Source organism: Mytilus galloprovincialis, chromosome 3, assembly GCF_965363235.1.
Source record: "Mytilus galloprovincialis chromosome 3, xbMytGall1.hap1.1, whole genome shotgun sequence".
NCBI classification, from domain to species: domain Eukaryota; kingdom Metazoa; phylum Mollusca; class Bivalvia; order Mytilida; family Mytilidae; genus Mytilus; species Mytilus galloprovincialis.
Window position 1 is genome coordinate 1,182,904 of NC_134840.1, and position 20,014 is coordinate 1,202,917.

Below are 20,014 nucleotides of genomic sequence, written 5' to 3' on the forward strand. Positions count from 1 at the left end.
TGGATGTGTTTAGTTCTTCATTCATTGTTTCCATAGATGTGTTTGATTCTTCATTCATTGTTTCCCTGGATGTGTTTGATTCTTCATTGTTTCCATAGAAGTGTTTGATTCTTCATTGTTTCCATGGATGTGTTTGATTCTTCATTTATTGTTTCCATAGATGTGTTTGATTCTTCATTGTTTCCATAGATGTGTTTGATTCTTCATTCATTGTTTCCATGGATGTGTTTGATTCTTCATTGTTTCCACGGATGTGTTTGATTCTTCATTGTTTCCACGGATGTGTTTAATTCTTCATTGTTTCCATGGGTGTGTTTAATTCTTCATTGTTTCCATGGATGTGTTTGATTCTTCATGGTTTCCACAGATGTGTTGGATTCTTCATTGTTTCCATGGGTGTGTTTGATTCTTCATTGTTTCCACGGATGTGTTTAATTCTTCATGGTTTCCACAGATGTGTTTGATTCGTCATTGTTTCCATAGATGTGTTGATTCTTCATTGTTTCCATGGATGTGTTTGATTCTTCATTGTTTCCACGGATGTGTTTGATTCTTCATTGTTTCCATGGGTGTGTTTGATTCTTCATTGTTTCCACGGATGTGTTTAATTCTTCATTGTTTCCACGGGTGTGTTTAATTCTTCATTGTTTCCATGAATGTGTTTGATTCTTCATTGTTTCCACGGATGTGTTTGATTCTTCATTGTTTCCATGGGTGTGTTTGATTCTTCATTGTTTCCACGGATGTGTTTGATTCTTCATTGCTTCCATGGGTGTGTTTGATTCTATATTGTTTCCACGGATGTGTTTAATTCTTCATTGTTTCCATGGGTGTGTTTAATTCTTCATTGTTTCCACGGATGTGTTTAATTCTTCATTGTTTCCATAGATGTGTTTGATTCTTCATTGTTTCCACGGATGTGTTTCATTCTTCATTGTTTCCATGGGTGTGTTTAATTCTTCATTGTTTCCATGTTTTATTCTTCATTATTTCCATTGATGTGTTTGATTCTTCATTGTTTCCATGGATGTGTTTGAATTTTCATTGTTTCCATAGATGTGTTTGATTCTTCATTGTTTCCATGGATGTGTTGATTCTTCATTGTTTCCATGGATATGTTTTAATTCTTCATTGTTTCCACGGATGTGTTTAATTCTTCATTGTTTCCATGGGTGTGTTTAATTCTTCATTGTTTCCATGTTTGATTCTTCATTATTTCCATTGATGTGTTTGATTCTTCATTGTTTCCATGGATGTGTTTGAATTTTCATTGTTTCCATAGAAGTGTTTGATTATTCATTGTCCATAGATGTGTTTGATTCTTCATTGTTTCCATGGATGTGTTTGATTCTTCATTGTTTCCATGGATGTGTTTGATTCTTCACTGTTTCCACGGATGTGTTTGATTCTTCATTGTTTCCACGGATGTGTTTAATTCTTCATTGTTTCCATAGATGTGTTTGATTCTTCATTGTTTCCATAGAAGTGTTTAATTCTTCATTGTTTCCACGGATGTGTTTGATTCTTCATTGTTTCCATAGATGTGTTTGATTCTTCATTGTTTCCATGGATGTGTTTGATTCTTCATTGTTTCCATGGATGTGTTTGATTCTTCACTGTTTCCACGGATGTGTTTGATTCTTCATTGTTTCCACGGATGTGTTTAATTCTTCATTGTTTCCATAGATGTGTTTGATTCTTCATTGTTTCCATAGAAGTGTTTAATTCTTCATTGTTTCCACGGATGTGTTTGATTCTTCATTGTTTCCATAGATGTGTTTGATTCTTCATTGTTTCCATAGAAGTGTTTAATTCTTCATTGTTTCCACGGATGTGTTTGATTCTTCATTGTTTCCATAGATGTGTTTGATTCTTCATTGTTTCCATAGAAGTGTTTAATTCTTCATTGTTTCCACGGATGTGTTTGATTCTTCATTGTTTCCATAGATGTGTTTGATTCTTCATTGTTTCCATAGATGTGTTTGATTCTTCATGGTTTCCATAGATGTGTCATGGTTTCCATGGATGTGTTTGATTCTTCATTGTTTCCATAGATGTGTTTGATTGAGAACAACAGGAAGTAATACATTAGGAGTTGTTTTAATGCAAATGGCTGTCGGTGAATCTTGTATGGAATATCGATTCATTACAAATATTCTGAAATTCAAATACGCAATAAATAAATGAATTTTAATATTTAAGTTTATGAATTACTGCTTCAAATTCAAACAGTTTACAAGATGGCATTGACATATCTGCAATTGTTATTTGTATGAAGTTTTTTAAAATATCACAAAAGTAATCATCTATAATCCACTTTACAATATATATAATCAACTGATATAACAAAAGTTGAAACAACAGGCAGCCGCTATTTTCAAACAAGCATGTTGCAATTCATTTTCAAACATTTACCTTCCCTGTTAAATGTTTAAATGACATATTGTAATGTAGCTAGCTGTTAGTTATGTAGAGAACTCTAATATAGAAGATGTTTATTTCCATTACATGTAATATATATTACAGAAATGTTCCTGGAATATTTGGTAAGCAGCAGAGCCACTATATGGATGTTATTAAACAGATGTTAACTAGATGTTTAGCTGACAGGGATAACCCACAAGTTTGGTTTGAAGCCATCAAAGCCTCAACAGCCTTCCTTGTAGCCAATGATAAAAATAATCATTTATTACATCACTTTAAAGATCTATTGCCTTCTATGATACAGGTCAGTTGATAACCACAGCCTTCCTTGTAGCTAACGATAAAAATAATCATTTATTACATCACTTTAAAGATCTATTGCCTCCAATGATACAGGTCAGTTGATAACCACAGCCGTCCTTGTAGCTAACGATAAAAATAATCATTTATTACATCACTTTAAAGATCTATTGTCTCCAATGATACAGGTCAGTTGATAACCATGGCCTTCCTTGTAGCTAACGATAAAAATAATCATTTATTACATCACTTTAAAGATCTATTGCCTCCTATGATACAGGTCAGTTGATAACCACAGCCTTCCTTGTAGCTAACGATAAAAATAATCATTTATTACATCACTTTAAAGATCTATTGCCGCCTGTGATACAGGTCAGTTGATAACCACAGCCTTCCTTGTAGCTAACGATAAAAATAATCATTTATTACATCACTTTAAAGATCTATTACCTCCAATGATACAGGTCAGTTGATAACCACAGCCGTCCTTGTAGCTAATGATAAAAATAATCATTTATTACATCACTTTAAAGATCTAATGCCTCCAATGATACAGGTCAGTTGATAACCATGGCCTTCCTTGTAGCTAACGATAAAAATAATCATTTATTACATCACTTTAAAGATCTATTGCCTCCAATGATACAGGTCAGTTGATAACCATGGCCTTCCTTGTAGCTAAGGATAAAAATAATCATTTATTACATCACTTTAAAGATCTATTGCCTCCAATGATACAGGTCAGTTGATAACCATGGCTTTCCTTGTAGCTAACGATAAAAATAATCATTTAATACATCACTTTAAAGATTTATTGCCTCTAGTGATACAGGTCAGTTGATAACCATGGCCTTCCTTGTAGCTAAGGATAAAAATAATCATCTTTTCCATCACTTTAAAGATCTATTGCCTCCAATGATACAGGTCAGTTGATAACCATGGCCTTCCTTGTAGCTAATCATTTATTACATCACTTTAAAGATCTATTGCCTCCAATGATACAGGTCAGTTGATAACCATGGCTTTCCTTGTAGCTAACGATAAAAATAATCATTTATTACATCACTTTAAAGATCTATTGCCTCCAATGATACAGGTCAGTTGATAACCATGGCTTTCCTTGTAGCTAAGGATAAAAATAATCATTTAATACATCACTTTAAAGATCTATTGCCTCCAATGATACAGGTCAGTTGATAACCATGGCTTTCCTTGTAGCTAACGATAAAAATAATCATTTATTACATCACTTTAAAGATCTATTGCCTCCAATGATACAGGTCAGTTGATAACCATGGCTTTCCTTGTAGCTAAGGATAAAAATAATCATCTTTTCCATCCCTTTAAAGTAGGGATTACAAGGAGTACTCCAGTGTTCTCCCCAGATATTTCATTTAGCATCCTGGTAAACAGGGGAAATTGAAATACCATCTTGTTTCTAAAATTATAGCATCACATCCATAACATAATCTATAAGAAAACCACATCAGATAGCATCACATTTAAGATTATAGCATCACATTACCATGATGCTTAAAGGCCCTGGGGAGGAGAACAATGTACTCAAATACTTGCTCCGAAGGCTGAGTACAATTTGAGTACTGAAATATTTGCTACCCTTTTATAAATCTGAAGATATTTCTCCTCACATTTTAGCTCCCATAATTCCATTTGACATATCCCCTTCGATGTATTAATTGATATCTATTCACAAAATTAATACGTTTATCCTGAGACTGCTATGTGTTGTGGTTGAAAATAATTTTTTGATGTGCAGGACTTGTAACAAAACCTAGAAACAGACTTTCATCTGAAGTTGTGGATCAGATATTTCTGAACAAGAACAAAATCAAAGTGCCCTGCAGTGAACCCCTTCACAACTGATTTATATAGACAATTGTAATGGTGATTATACAAGGATCAACATTTTCATAAATTTAATAATGATAATTTCAGGGTATGAATGAAAGTTTGGTAGCTGATGATGACAGTTTGATGAAATGTTTGATAGAATTGGCAGAGAATGTTCCAAAATTCCTCAGACCTCAAATGGATAATATAATACCATTTTGTTTGAAGGTAAATTAAATTATAAATCTTAATAGTGACCTTAAATTTTCATTAAAAACTAAAATACAAACAATGACCTACACTGCTGTTTTGAAGACTGCCAATCAACAATAGAGGCAGCACTATCAATATGATATATGCTAATTACATGAATTAGACAGCAACACATGACACAAATCCAAAACTGAAGACCTCTATAGTCAACATGGTCATGAACAAAAACAGGGTACAATAGAACAAGCAAGAAGTATTATTTATAGATGTATTAGAAACGCTCTACAATCAACACCAAATCAAGAAAAACATTAAAATATGATGTACAAAAGTTCTTCACTAGCTGATATGAAATCATACCTTCCTAGATGTTATTGTCTTATATGTTCAAAACAATAAACAAAAACAAATATGTTATACTGCAACAAACTACAACCAAATTGTCTCATGACTTTTGAAAGGTGCATACTGAAAGTGACTGGGTAATGTTTGGGGCACACAACCCTACAGAAAGGTGCATACTGAAAGTGGCTGGGTAATGTTTGGAGTGTACCACCCTACAACTAACCTTAAACTGTGTCATTGAGTTATATCAGAGAAATTATTGTTTTAAACATGAGTTATATCAGAGAAATTATTGTTTAATCAAGTATATAGTTAATTTACACAGGTTATTTCTGATGCCAATTTGTCTGACAGTATGAGACAGTTAGGAATGGAGGCTATTGTAACGTTATCTGAAACAGCTCCTGCCATGGTTAGAAAGTTTGGGAAGTACATGCCACTTCTAGGTAAATGTTGGTTAGAAAGTTTGGGAAGTACATGCCTCTTCTAGGTAAATGTTGGTTAGAAAGTTTGGGAAGTACATGCCTCTTCTAGGTAAATGTTGGTTAGAAAGTTTGGGAAGTACATGCCACTTCTAGGTAAACGTTGGTTAGAAAGTTTGGAAAGTACATGCCACTTCTAGGTAAATGTTGGTTAGAAAGTTTGGGAAGTACATGCCACTTCTAAGTAAGTGTTGGTTAGAAAGTTTGGGAAGTACATGCCACTTCTAGGTAAATGTTGGTTAGAAAGTTTGGGAAGTACATGCCTCTTCTAGGTAAACGTTGGTTAGAAAATTTGGGAAGTACATGCCACTTCTAGGTAAATGTTGGTTAGAAAGTTTGGGAAGTACATGCCTCTTCTAGGTAAACGTTGGTTAGAAAGTTTGGGAAGTACATGCCACTTCTAGGTAAACGTTGGTTAGAAAGTTTGGGAAGTACATGCCACTTCTAGGTAAATGTTGGTTAGAAAGTTTGGGAAGTACATGCCTCTTCTAGGTAAATGTTGGTTAGAAAGTTTGGGAAGTACATGCCTCTTCTAGATAAATGTTGGTTAGAAAGTTTGGGAAGTACATACCTCTTCTAGGTAAATGTTGGTTAGAAAGTTTGGGAAGTACATGCCTCTTCTAGGTAAATGTTGGTTAGAAAGTTTGGGAAGTACATGCCTCTTCTAGGTAAATGTTGGTTAGAAAGTTTGGGAAGTACATACCTCTTCTAGGTAAATGTTGGTCCTTGATCAGGACATTAGATAAAAAGAACTGAATTTCTAGATTGTGATTATACTTTAATTCATCTTAACAAACAAACAAAAAAGCTTTAAATATAAAAAATCAAAAAGTCACATGAAACTAAATCTGGCAGTTGTTAAAAAATATATAAGGCTAGATTCAACAAATATGACACTGATAGGTAAAAAATAAAGCCAAATAAATTGACCCAGGTTTTTAGCAAACATTGAGTTTTTGTGAAGAATGTTTGTGAAGTGTTATTGCTTACTTTATTGTCTGTATACATTTATGTATGCAGTAAAGGACTTTATTTACATTTGAGAACTTTAAGGTAGCACAATACAAAGATTTTTTTACTTCCAATCACTAACCTTTGAAATGCTGTAACTTTCTTATGAATGCATAGAAAATAACAAAAGAGGTATATATAGATAGATAAAAGATCAATCTTTTAAATGAATGCAATATTTTTATTATGCAATTATTATGTAATCAATTATTATGTAATTAGTGGCAAAATATGGGTAGGTTCACTTGAATGAATTTAGCTCTATCATCTCTTTAACTATACAGAAAATTTTAACCAAATCTTAATCAACACTTCATGGGCTTCAAAAGGGTGTCTCAGATTGTCTCTATGGTGTTCCATTCTCTCATTAATCTCTAATTAGTGTAAACATCCTAACCACATACAAGAAGAAAATATTTATTTAGGTGTAAAATTTGTTCTATACATTCTATCTGAAATCTGAGACTCTCTTTTGTAGATAATGGCCATAGGAACAACATATAATAAAATCAACCCTCTAGGGATACACATGCAGAAGCTAATTTCATTTGAAAGTGGAAATTTGGTGAAAAATATTTTAGACTCAGTTAACATTATAATTGGTTACATAATTGTTGCATAATACTAACATTGTATTAATTTGAAAGAGTAATCTGTTAGCTATCCAAAACTACCACTTTTATAAATTTTCAAGCATTATTAAGAAAGTTACAGCATGTTAAAACTTGGGAGTTGGAGTTATAAAATCTTTGTATTGTGCTCAGTCTTCACGCCGAGTGGCAGCCCAGGCAGCCCAGGCAGCCCAGGCTGGTAAAATTGCTCTAAAATCGGGCCTGTAAAAATTAGACCTACAGGCCAACAGAATCTAACTAAAAATTTTCAAAAATTGAGCTGCGGGCCTGTAGATTTAGCAGTTCAGCGTGAAGACTGTGTGCTACCTTAAAGCTTTACACTGATGGAAATAAGGATGTCTGAAAAGTAATTTTTACTTCTGCCAGGGCAGTTCTTGTGGTAAAGGGGACATATAAAAAGTACATATACCAGTCATCTTGGAATATGTTTTGAGAAACGATTTAAAAAGTTATTTTGTAGAGTATAACCTCTGCTTTCATATCTATTTGAGAGTCTTGTTCTATTCACTCTAGTATTGTGTAAAATATAAGCAATTTAGAATTAAGTATTGATGAAACTTACAACAGTATTTTATTACAGTACCACAAGTTCTAGCATTGATGGTAGATCTAGAGGAGGAAGAAGATTGGTCCATTCAAGATGAACCAGAAGAAGAAGATACTGAAAGGTAAGAGGGTAATATATTTGTAACTATAGAGTTGTCCTTTAGAATGGTCGGACTCGAAGGTTTAGAGGGCAATGAATATGCAATATATATGTAAATATAGAGTTTCTAATGGGAGATGTCATGGCTAAGGTAACAGTTTATGAAACTGCTGTAGGTGAATTTATTAGCAGTACATTTTTGAAGACTTGAATAACAGGAATGATTTTTTTTTAAGATTAATAAATTTGTTTCATTGTAAAATAAAGCCACTTATTTAAAAAATTTGAATTATTTGTTCAGTTTGAAATAATGTGCAACTATGGGGAAGTGGACTGCATACAGAGTTGGTCAAGATGTTGTTAAAATGGTATTTGTTTTTATTAAGGTGTAATTCTGAATAAATAAGTACTACAACTTTGTGGTTATTGTTGGTCTCCATCCTTTTAGTAAAATGTTTTCTGTTTGTAGCAATAGTATAGCAGCTGAAAGTGCCCTAGATAGACTGGCTTGTGCCTTAGGTGGGAAAACTATGCTACCACATATCCTAGCAAACATACCACAGATGTTACAGAACGGTTAGTTCACAATAGGAAAACTAGGCAAACACATATTTTGGAAAACATACCACAAATGTAACAGAATAGTTATTACCACATATCGTTGCTGGGCTTCTAAAATGTCGTATATGACTGTTTTGGCTAAAAATACTTTTTGACACCAATGGTCTGGGCGGGAGGAAATCTTTGGTATTACAAAATAGCATACAGTTAGACCAATCAAAATGTGTGAAATAAGACATATTACAAAATTGCCAACGTCAGATGTTTGTATGGTTTGCTTCCAAAATGTTGTATGAAAACTTGAAAATTGTCGTAGAAAGGCTTTTGGAAAAAAAATAATTGTACATTTCTTTATTTCTGTGAAAATAATTCAAGTTCTTGGATAATCCAGAAATGTCAAAGTTTTTATTTCACTGCTATTTACAAAAATGTTCAAGTTCACAAAATTTTCAAAGCCTGTTTGTGATATTTTTTTTGTTGAAAAAATTGTAATTTACAACATTTTAGATGCCCAGCAACAATATCCTGGCAAACATACCACAGATGTTTATTAACTTTATTTTGACATGGGACTAGAAACATAGGTTTTTGTTAATTTTGACATGTGATTGGAAACTGGTAGATTTACTTTCTTTTGACAGGTGACTGGAGATATAGACATGCTGCGTTGATGGCTATTTCTGCCTGTGCTGAAGGTTGTCACCAGCAGATGGAAGGAATGCTTAATAATATACTGGATGCTGTTTTACCATTCCTTAAAGATCCAGTAAGTTATATGTGTCTAACACACTCTCTAGCACTGGTACATTTCAAGAAAAAGGATTATATTTTTAATAGCAGTTGTTTTTTTTTATCTGAAAATGTTATAACTAGAATTTTGTACAAAGATAATTTTATTACAAGAAACTACAACAACATCCTGGATTACTGCAAGGAAATGCTTGATTCTGGTCTACACTTATGGTGGAGTCTTAAGGACAATTTAATGATGGGAAATAAGATTCTGGTCTACACTTATGGTGGAGTCTTAAGGACAATTTAATGATAGGAAATAAGATTCTGGTCTACACTTATAGTGGAGTCTTAAGGACAATTTAATGATAGGAAATAAGATTCTGGTGTACACTTATAGTGGAGTCTTAAGGACAATTTAATGATAGGAAATAAGATTCTGGTCTACACTTATGGTGGAGTCTTAAAGACAATTTAATGATAGGAAATAAGATTCTGGTCTACACTTATAGTGGAGTCTTAAGGACAATTTAATGATGGGAAATAAGATTCTGGTCTACACTTATAGTGGAGTCTTAAGGACAATTTAATGATGGGAAATAAGATTCTGGTCTACACTTATGGTGGAGTCTTAAGGACAATTTAATGATAGGAAATAAGATTCTGGTGTACACTTATGGTGGAGTCTTAAGGACAATTTAATGATGGAAAATAAGTGAGCAAGTACACAAAATGTACAGTGCAATTAAGTTTTGCCAATTTAAAAAATTTTTTTTTTACTTGCAGCACCCACGAGTGAGATATGCTGGATGTAATGCTATTGGTCAGCTGTGTAGAGATTTTGGTCCTTTATTTCAAAAGAAGTATCATAATAGGGTTAGTTATTCATTCAAGACTATACAATTATATTTGTTTCAACCTTTTCTGAAGACTTTTAATAGTATTGTATGCTGACTTTCAAAACCACTAATTAAAGATCCATGAACATTTATGATTTCTATAATCCATGAAAAATTGGTACCAATGAAAATAGATTAATCAACAGTAAGTATTTCAAGTTGCAACAATTCATATACAGATATGTTTGAATATAATATCAGAATTATTTAAAACATGTGCATTCCAAATTATAGCAGAATTTTCACAAACCAAACATGTATTTTAGGACTAGATTTATTACAAGTAGTTGACTTCCCTTTTAATGAGGTTGAACTAAAATTAAGCTAAGTTTACATATATTTCAGGTTGTTCCAGAATTATTACAGATTATGGATGACAATGCTAATCCACGCGTACAGTCACATGGTGCTGCAGCACTGGTAAATTTTGCTGAGGAATGTCCAAAAATAGTACTGTCTCAATATTTAGATGTCATTTTAGATAAAATGGAACAAGTTCTTAGTAGTAAATTTAAAGAGGTAAGAATGACAAGGCCTCAGGGTCAAACTAAACAGAATGAAAAGTTGTCACAACATAGGAAATTGTAAAAGTATTATTGTACATACTTATCAGATTTGTAGTGAAAACACAATTGGACTTGAGGGGGGGGGGGGGGGGGGGAGATTATGAGATTTTTCCAGATTTATTTCACAATTCTTGTAATTGTAAATGAGAGTTATTCAACATAGCAGTCAAGACATTGGAATGATGGATAACTGCAAACTTTGATATCTGATGAAAATGACCTTTGCTAGATAGTATCTGACCTTTGTCTAAACCATTGCTATTTGATGTCTGATCTTTATTTTAAAAGAGATATTTAGTTCCCATTGTTAAGTCAGTTGAGGTCCATTATATGTTTTCTGTTGGATTATTTTGTCAGTCTGTCCCATATCAGGTTTAAGGTTTTAATTAAGATAGTTTACCATATGAAGGTGTGTTGACATTTTCATTATCATGTGAATGCCGGATTACAATTTTAACCCTGATTTTTCAGTTCACTGGTCATAAAAATGTGATAGGTGAAACCAATGCATTCTTTGGTTAAGTGTTCAGGTTACAGTAATTTACCATCAACTTGTGATCGACACATATTTAATGTGTCAGAACTACTTAAATTATAATTGACCATTGCAATATGATTGTGTGAGTGGGGCAGTGTGTCCTTTGTACACATTTTCTTGTTAATATGTAAACTAATTACAAATAGAACTGGTAAACGATATGACTTACTGACATTTCATTTATATAAGGAAGAAAAATTCAATACCATCCTAGCATTCAAGACATATGGTTGTCTAATACAATTTGTAAGCATGAATAATTGTACATAACAAAATTCAATACCATCCTAGCATTCAAGACATATGGTTGTCTAATACAATTTGTAAACATGAATAATTGTACATAACGGTAAAGACATTGTATATAACTATTGTCCTTTGATATCTAATGAAAATGACCTTTGCTAGATAGTATCTGACCTTTGTCTACTTATTATTTTCCAATATTCGCCATTCATCCAGACTTGTGGAAATTCTTGAGCTTGAAATGATGAAGACATAATTTATTGATAAGAAAAACCTTTGAAGTTGTTTTAAACATCCACCAAATGATGAGAATTGAGAACACCAAGACATTAAAAAAAATATGTTATATGTGAAATTATATCTTTAGCAAAAAAACACAAAAACTTTAATAACAAAAAACAGTGAGAGACAGAAAATAGCTGGCAAATTTTCAATCTTAAAGCTTTTTGCTGTGGATTTTTGAAAAAAAAGACCAAAAAAAACCTGAACATCACAAAAGAACACATTGATTTCATTCATTTTGTTATCTGTTGCGTAAATTAATTTTTTCATCATTATGTTTGTTAATGTTTCTTCCATAGTTATTAGAGAGGGGTGTCAAGTTAGTGTTAGAACATGTGGTAATATTTGTAATGTATCTTCCATAGTTATTAGAGAGGGGTGTCAAGTTAGTGTTGGAACAAGTGGTAACAGCCCTAGCATCAGTAGCTGATACGGTCGAGGAGAAATTTACACAGTACTACGACAGATTCATGCCATGTCTCAAATATATCATGCAGAATGCTGTAACTAAAGAAATGAGACTTTTACGAGGAAAAACCATAGAATGTATTAGTCTTATAGGACTGGCTGTAGGCAAAGAAAAGGTATGTTCAATGACGTACATGCAGTTACATGTTACATGACATGGAACGTCTGTCAGGAACAACCCAGAAAAACCTTCAGAAAAGGTCATTGTTTTTAGGGCCCAGCTGATATATCTGCATAAGGTCTACAGTAATCTACTTTTGTGGGTTAGTCACAAATACTTTTTATACGACCGCAAAAATTTTAATTTTTTGGTCGTATATTGCTATCACGTTGGTGTCGTCGTCGTCCGAATACTTTTAGTTTTCGCACTCTAACTTTAGTAAAAGTGAATAGAAATCAATGAAATTTTAACACAAGGTTTATGACCACAAAAGGAAGGTTGGGATTGATTTTGGGAGTTTTGGTCCCAACATTTTAGGAATTAAGGGCCAAAAAGGGCCCAAATAAGCATTTTCTTGGTTTTCGCACCAGAACTTTAGTTTAAGTGAATAGAAATCTATGAAATTTTGACACAAGGTTTATGACCACAAAAGGAAGGTTGGGATTGATTTTGGGAGTTTTGGTTCTAACAGTTTAGGAATTAAGGGCCAAAAAAGGGCCCAAATAAGCATTATTCTTGGTTTTCGCACAATAACTTTAGTATAAGTAAATAGAAATCAATGAAATTTAAACACAAGGTTTATGACCACAAAAGGAAGGTTGGGATTGATTTTGGGAGTTGAGGTCACAACAGTTTAGGAATTAGGGGCCAAAAAGGGGCCCAAATAAGCATTATTTTTGGTTTTCGCACCATAACTTTAGTATAAGTAAATAGAAATCTATGAAATTTAAACACAAGGTTTATGACCATAAAAGGAAGGTTGGGTTTGATTTTGGGAGTTTTGGTCCCAACAGTTTAGGAATAAGGGGCCCAAAGGGTCCAAAATTGAACTTTGTTTGATTTCATCAAAAATTGAATAATTGGGGTTCTTTGATATGCCGAATCTAACTATGTATGTAGATTCTTAATTTTTGGTCCTGTTTTCAAATTGGTCTACATTAAGGTCCAAAGGGTCAAAAATTAAACTTAGTTTGATTTTAACAAAAATTGAATCCTTGGGGTTCTTTGATATGCTGAATCTAAAAATGTACTTAGATTTTCAATTATTGGCCCAGTTTTCAAGTTGGTCCAAATGGGGGTCCAAAATTAAACTTTGTTTGATTTCATCAAAAATTGAATAAATGGGGTTCTTTGATATGCCAAATCTAACTGTGTATGTAGATTCTTAATTTTTGGTCCAGTTTTCAAATTGGTCTACATTAAGGTCCAAAGGGTCCAAAATTAAACTAAGTTTGATTTTAACAAAAATTAAATTCTTGGGCTTCTTTGATATGCTTTATCTAAACATGTACTTTGATTTTTGATTATGGGCCCAGTTTTCAAGTTGGTCCAAATCAGGATTCAATATTATCATATCAAGTATTGTGCCATAGCAAGAAATTTTCAATTGCACAGTATTGCACAATAGCAAGAAATATCTAATTGCACAATATTGTGCAATAGCAATTAATTTTCAATTGGAGTTATCTTTCTTTGTATAGAATAGTAGTTGAATCAACTTTAATCATTGTTTTATACAATATACAATGTATTTTCATTTTTACTACCAACTGATAAATTAAAACAATCTTTACCATTCAGTGATAACAAGCACTATTTATTACATTTTAATATTGTATGATGTATTTAAATGAGCAGTTATTGTTGCAAACTTCATTAGAAATTTGAATTGAGATCAGTTTTAAATATTTGATTCACTAATAAAATTGGTCCACATTGAGGCCTACAAAGTTTAAAATTAAACATTACTTGATTTCATCAAAAAATTAATTTTTAGAATTCTATAATATCCTGAATATAATCCTGTATCTATATTTTGGATATTGAACCATAATAGTTTAATATCCAATTTAAAAATTTTAAATTCTAATTTTCATTTCTTAAACCAAATTCATAATGTGACATAAACCTATGTTGTGTCAACTATTTAATCACAATCCACATTTATAGCTGTATCAAACTTAAAAGTTGTGTCCATACTTGTCCCATCTGTTCAGGGTTCTACATCTGCGGTCGTATAATGCTGCGCCCTGCGAAGCAACTGGTTGTTCTCTAATTTATAATCTTTTGGAGTTAAGACAAGTAACTTTGCATGGTTTTTCTACAAGGAAGTTTGTCATGTACAAGGCATTCCCTGTGAAGTTATGAAATATGTTTAGGTAAAGACACTGGAATGATGTATAACTGCAAACTTTGATATCTCATGAAAATGAACTTTGCTAGATAGTATCTGACCTTTGTCTTTACCATTAATTCTGTATTTCTATTTTGTATGGCCTACAGTGATGTGATTATAGTATGTAATATTTTTTGTTCAATACTGTGACTTCTGTTGTAGAAAGGTTGACATAGGGGTAGTGATCAGGCAGCGGCAGCAATAACAAACTTAAAAGCTTAATGTTTCAGAATGTAGACGATTGAGAAATCTTAATTTCTCTATTATTATGAGTAGTAGGACAACTATGTTTTATTATGTGCTTATCTAGCAAGCTCCTCGTGCCTGTCAGACAGCTTTCACTTGACCTTGACCTCACATTGAACAAGGGTTATATTTCCATGGTCAAGTCCATATCTCAGTTATTGTAAGCAATATGTATACTATATTTGGTGTATGGCTGCATTGTAAGGTGTATATGTCGAACTAGCAGGTGTCATCTAACCTTGACCTTATTTCATGGTTCAGGGGTAAGTACAAAATTTTGTGTTTTGGTCTGTTTTACTTGTCTCATACAAGGTATTCCCTGGCAGGGTATGAAATTAGCGCCCACAGGCCAATGGCCCCTAAAAATTGGTGTGGGCTACTTAAATTATTGGTTTTCTTGTATAGGACTATATATATGGGCTACAAAATTTAAGCTGTGGGTTACCATTGCCAAAGTCTTAAGTTCTATCCCTGTCTGGCAAGTTATGAATGATGACAAGGTGAAGACATTGAAATGATGGATAACTGCAAACTTTGATATCTGATGAAAATGACCTTTGCTAGATAGTATCTGACCTTTGTCTGCACCATGATAGCATTATTTCTGTTTTTGACTGAACTACAGTGAATTAATTATTGGTTTTAATCATGTTTTATAGTTTATTATGTCCTTGTCTTGAAAGCTCCTCATGCCCATCCGACAGTTTTCACTTGACCTTGACCTCATTTCATGGATCAGTGAACAAGGTTATATTTCCATGGTCAATTTATGTCTCAGTTATTGTAAGCAATATGTTTACTTTATTTGGTATATGTTGAACTAGCAGGTGTCATATCTAACCTTGACCTTATTTCATGGTTCAGGGGTAAGGTCAAGATTTTGTGTTTTGGTCTGTTTAACTTGTCTCATACAAGGCATTCCCTGTGAAGTTATGAAATATGTTTAGGTCAAGACATTGGAATGATGGATAACTGCAAACTTTGATATATGATGAAAATGACCTTTGCTAGATAGTATCTGACCTTTGTCTACACCCTTATATCTTTACCTCTGTTTTTGATTTGACTTAGTTTAGGACTTAATCATGTTTACATTTATTTTCCAGATTTGACAGGACTAGTGATGTAATTATAGCATGTATTCATGTTGACAATTATATTTCTTTTTTCCAGTTTTTACAGGACTGTAGTGACGTGATGCAGATGTTATTGAAGACACAAACAGATCTGAGTGAAATGGAGGACGATGATCCACAGGTATTTAAAAAGTCAAATAATAAAAATACCGAACTCGGGGGTCAATTGGAAAGTCCTTTATCACATAGCAAAATACCCAACTTGGAGGGAAATTGGAAAGTCCCTTATCAAATAGCAGAATACCCAACTAGGAGGGAAATTGGAAAGTCCCTTATCAAATAGCAGAATACCCAACTTGGAGGGAAATTGGAAAGTCCCTTATCAAATAGCAAAATCAAAAGCTCATACACTTCAACCACATGGAAAACAATGGTCATATCCAGACTTGGTACAGACATTTCCTTGAAAATTCTTAGATTAAAACGGGTTTTAAAGCTAGCTTAACCTCACACTTGTATGACAGTCATATAAAATTCCATGATATTGACAACAGTGTGATAACAAAACATAGTAGGTGAAAATGTAAAAAATATGAGTACAGCAGTAAATTAAACCTTTTGTCAGTTACATGTTAATTTACATTTAGGAAATAGATAAGAGATTGTCTGGATGTAGTTAGTGGCAGTGAATGGAGTGATGTATACCTAACATTTTGATTAATGATGAAATCATTTATGTTGCTAGATAGTATCTGACCATTTCTCTGATTATATATGTTGCTAGATAGTATCTGACCATTTCTCTGATTATTTATGTTGCTAGATAGTATCTGACCATTTCTCTGATCATTTATGTTGCTAGATAGTATCTGACCATTTCTCTGATCATTTATGTTGCTAGATAGTATCTGACCATTTCTCTGATCATTTATGTTGCTAGATAGTATCTGACCATTTCTCTGATCATTTATGTTGCTAGATAGTATCTGACCATTTCTCTGATCATATATGTTGCTAGATAGTATCTGACCATTTCTCTGATCATTTATGTTGCTAGATAGTATCTGACCATTTCTCTGATTATTTATGTTGCTAGATAGTATCTGACCATTTCTCTGATTATTTATGTTGCTAGATAGTATCTGACCATTTCTCTGATTATTTATGTTGCTAGATAGTATCTGACCATTTCTCTGATCATTTATGTTGCTAGATAGTATCTGACCATTTCTCTGATCATTTATGTTGCTAGATAGTATCTGACCATTTCTCTGATCGTTTATGCTGCTAGATAGTATCTGACCATTTCTCTGATTGTTTATGTTGCTAGATAGTATATGACCATTTCTCTGATCATTTATGTTGCTAGATAGTATCTGACCATTTCTCTGATTATTTAAGGTTTCAATGGTTATAACATTTGGCCATTGTGGTGTGTTGCCATCACATGTCACATATGAATAATCAGAAACCACTGACCCATTAGTCACCTTGGTTTCCAGATGACCACTGATCCATGGATCATAAAATAGTTTATATCAGACTGCCACCTTAGCTGACTTTGGTCACAGGAGCAGAATGTGCCTATTGATTTTAGGGTCACTATGAAGAAGAGTTACACATTCTTGGCCTAAATAAACAAAGTAGGGTCACTATGAAGAAGAGTTACACATTGTTGGAGTAAATAAACAAAATAGGGTCACTATGAAGAAGAGTTACACATTCTTGGAGTAAATAAACAAAATAGGGTCACTATGAAGAAGAGTTACACATTCTTGGAGTAAATAAACAAAGTAGGGTCACTATGAAGAAGAGTTACACATTGTTGGAGTAAATAAACAAAATAGGGTCACTATGAAGAAGAGTTACACATTCTTGGAGTAAATAAACAAAGTAGGGTCACTATGAAGAAGAGTTACACATTCTTGGAGTAAATAAACAAAGTAGGGTCACTATGAAGAAGAGTTACACATTGTTGGAGTAAATAAACAAAGTAGGGTCACTATGAAGAAGAGTTACACATTGTTGGAGTAAATAAACAAAATAGGGTCACTATGAAGAAGAGTTACACATTGTTGGAGTAAAGAAACAAAATAGGGTCACTATGAAGAAGAGTTACACATTGTTGGAGTAAATAAACAAAGTAGGGTCACTATGAAGAAGAGTTACACATTGTTGGAGTAAATAAACAAAATAGGGTCACTATGAAGAAGAGTTACACATTCTTGGAGTAAATAAACAAAGAAGGGTCACTATGAAGAAGAGTTACACATTCTTGGAGTAAATAAACAAAGTAGGGTCACTATGAAGAAGAGTTACACATTGTTGGAGTAAATAAACAAAATAGGGTCACTATGAAGAAGAGTTACACATTGTTGGAGTAAATAAACAAAGTAGGGTCACTATGAAGAAGAGTTACACATTCTTGGAGTAAATAAACAAAGAATCAAATAATGTATGATTTTTCTATTTGAAGATGGATCTTTTAACAATTTTAAATAAAGGCAACAGTAGTATACCGCTGTTCAAAACTCATAAATCCATGGACAAAAAACAAAATCGGGGTAACAAACCAAAACCGAGCGAAACGCATTAAATATAAGAGGAGAACAACGACACAACATCGAAACGCAACACACACAGAAACAGACCAATCATCAGACAAAACACCACGAGAATAACAAATGTAACATGAAAACCAAATACATGAATTTGGGATAGACAAGTACCGTGCCACGTCTTATCTCAATATCTCAAAAATAAGAGAAAACACAAACGACTCAACGTTAAAATGCAACACAAAGAGAAACGAACAATATATAACAATGACCATCTTCCTGACTTGGTACAGGACACTTTTAAAGGGGAATAAAAGTGGTGGGTTGAACCTGGTTTTAAGGCATGCCAAACCTCGCACTTTAATGGCAAAGTTAAATATAACATTGAAATGACAACATAATATTACATGACAGATACCAGCCGTTAATTTCCTTGCTATCTATATAATCTAATAGTACTGATCACCCAATTCCCCAGCAAGTCCTAAACTTCGGAGCTATATAATATCTGATTAACTCAACAGGTACATATGTTTTTTCAATGCATTGTACTGGTGATGAAGTTGATACAGTTTGCCTGCATAAATGGGTATACATTTACAATTAATTCTCCATAGGCCGTAATGGTAACGTTTTCCTCCGTTGCTCAGTCCATATCGTTTACTTGAACATGTATGATGGCTCATATCGAAGCTGATACATTTATACATGTCTGGTTAAATTTTCGGGGTGGCAAGTGAGATTACTTTTTTCGCAAATTGCTGGACCCCGGAAGATGGTGAAAAATGTCACTCTCCTCATGAAATAATATCAAAATTCTGATCATAAAATTCAATAAAAAAATTGTCCTTTCTAATAATTTATTTCAGGTCAAATCTACATCTTTCTTTTCTCATCACATCAGCTCTATAAAACAGTTCTTATTGTTCATTTATGTCCATTTTTAAAATCACAGCATCCACAATTGTATGGCGGACTAATATTTTTTTTTAATTACGTCATCTGAGTTCCTCATCTCAAGGTCTATTAGGGATCCTGACCCAAATGGCAGGTATTGGTAAGGTGAAGACATTGGAATGATGGATTACTGCAAACTTTGATATCTGATGAAAGTGACCTTTGCTAGATAGTATCTGACCTTTGTCTTCACCATTATACCTTTAATTGTTGACTTGTAATAGAAGTAGACTTCCAATGGAAGTAAATTTGAGTTGATGGTCAAAAGATTAAGTTAAATGACTAACTAGTTAAAAATCACTCTCTCATTTTAGATTTCCTACATGATATCAGCCTGGGCTAGAATGTGTAAGATTCTTGGTAAAGAATTCCAGCAATACTTGCCATTAGTAATGCCACCTGTTTTAAAAGCAGCCTCCCTCAAGCCAGAGGTGGCACTGCTTGACAGTAAGTATAGATAATTAGTAATGCCACTTGTATTAAAAGCAGCCTCCCTCAAGCCAGAGGTTGCACTGCTTGACAGTAAGTATAGATAATTAGTAATGCCACCCGTGTTAAAAGCAGCCTCCCTCAAGCCAGAGGTTGCACTTCTTGACAGTAAGTATAGATAATTAGTAATGCCACCCGCGTTAAAAGCAGCCTCCC

At 33.2% G+C, this 20,014-nt stretch overlaps 1 protein-coding gene across 4 annotated transcripts in view; it reads left to right on the top strand.

Moving 5' to 3' along the window:
* LOC143066905 (importin-5-like) overlaps nt 1-20,014 on the top strand; it is a 52,474-nt gene that overhangs the window by 11,163 nt on the left and 21,297 nt on the right. For 2 of the 4 annotated variants that reach the window (XM_076239739.1, XM_076239738.1), the window contains exons 5-15: nt 2,527-2,728; nt 4,681-4,803; nt 5,459-5,579; nt 7,839-7,926; nt 8,374-8,480; nt 9,107-9,231; nt 9,984-10,073; nt 10,442-10,615; nt 12,094-12,312; nt 15,952-16,035; nt 19,684-19,800. In XM_076239739.1, coding sequence (XP_076095854.1) covers nt 2,527-2,728; nt 4,681-4,803; nt 5,459-5,579; nt 7,839-7,926; nt 8,374-8,480; nt 9,107-9,231; nt 9,984-10,073; nt 10,442-10,615; nt 12,094-12,312; nt 15,952-16,035; nt 19,684-19,800 — 1,450 coding nt within the window. Of the gene's footprint in view, nt 1-2,526; nt 2,729-3,911; nt 4,005-4,680; nt 4,804-5,458; nt 5,580-7,838; nt 7,927-8,373; nt 8,481-9,106; nt 9,232-9,983; nt 10,074-10,441; nt 10,616-12,093; nt 12,313-15,951; nt 16,036-19,683; nt 19,817-20,014 lie in introns of those variants that run through there. The other 2 variants (XM_076239737.1, XM_076239740.1) reach the window with 2 other exon arrangements.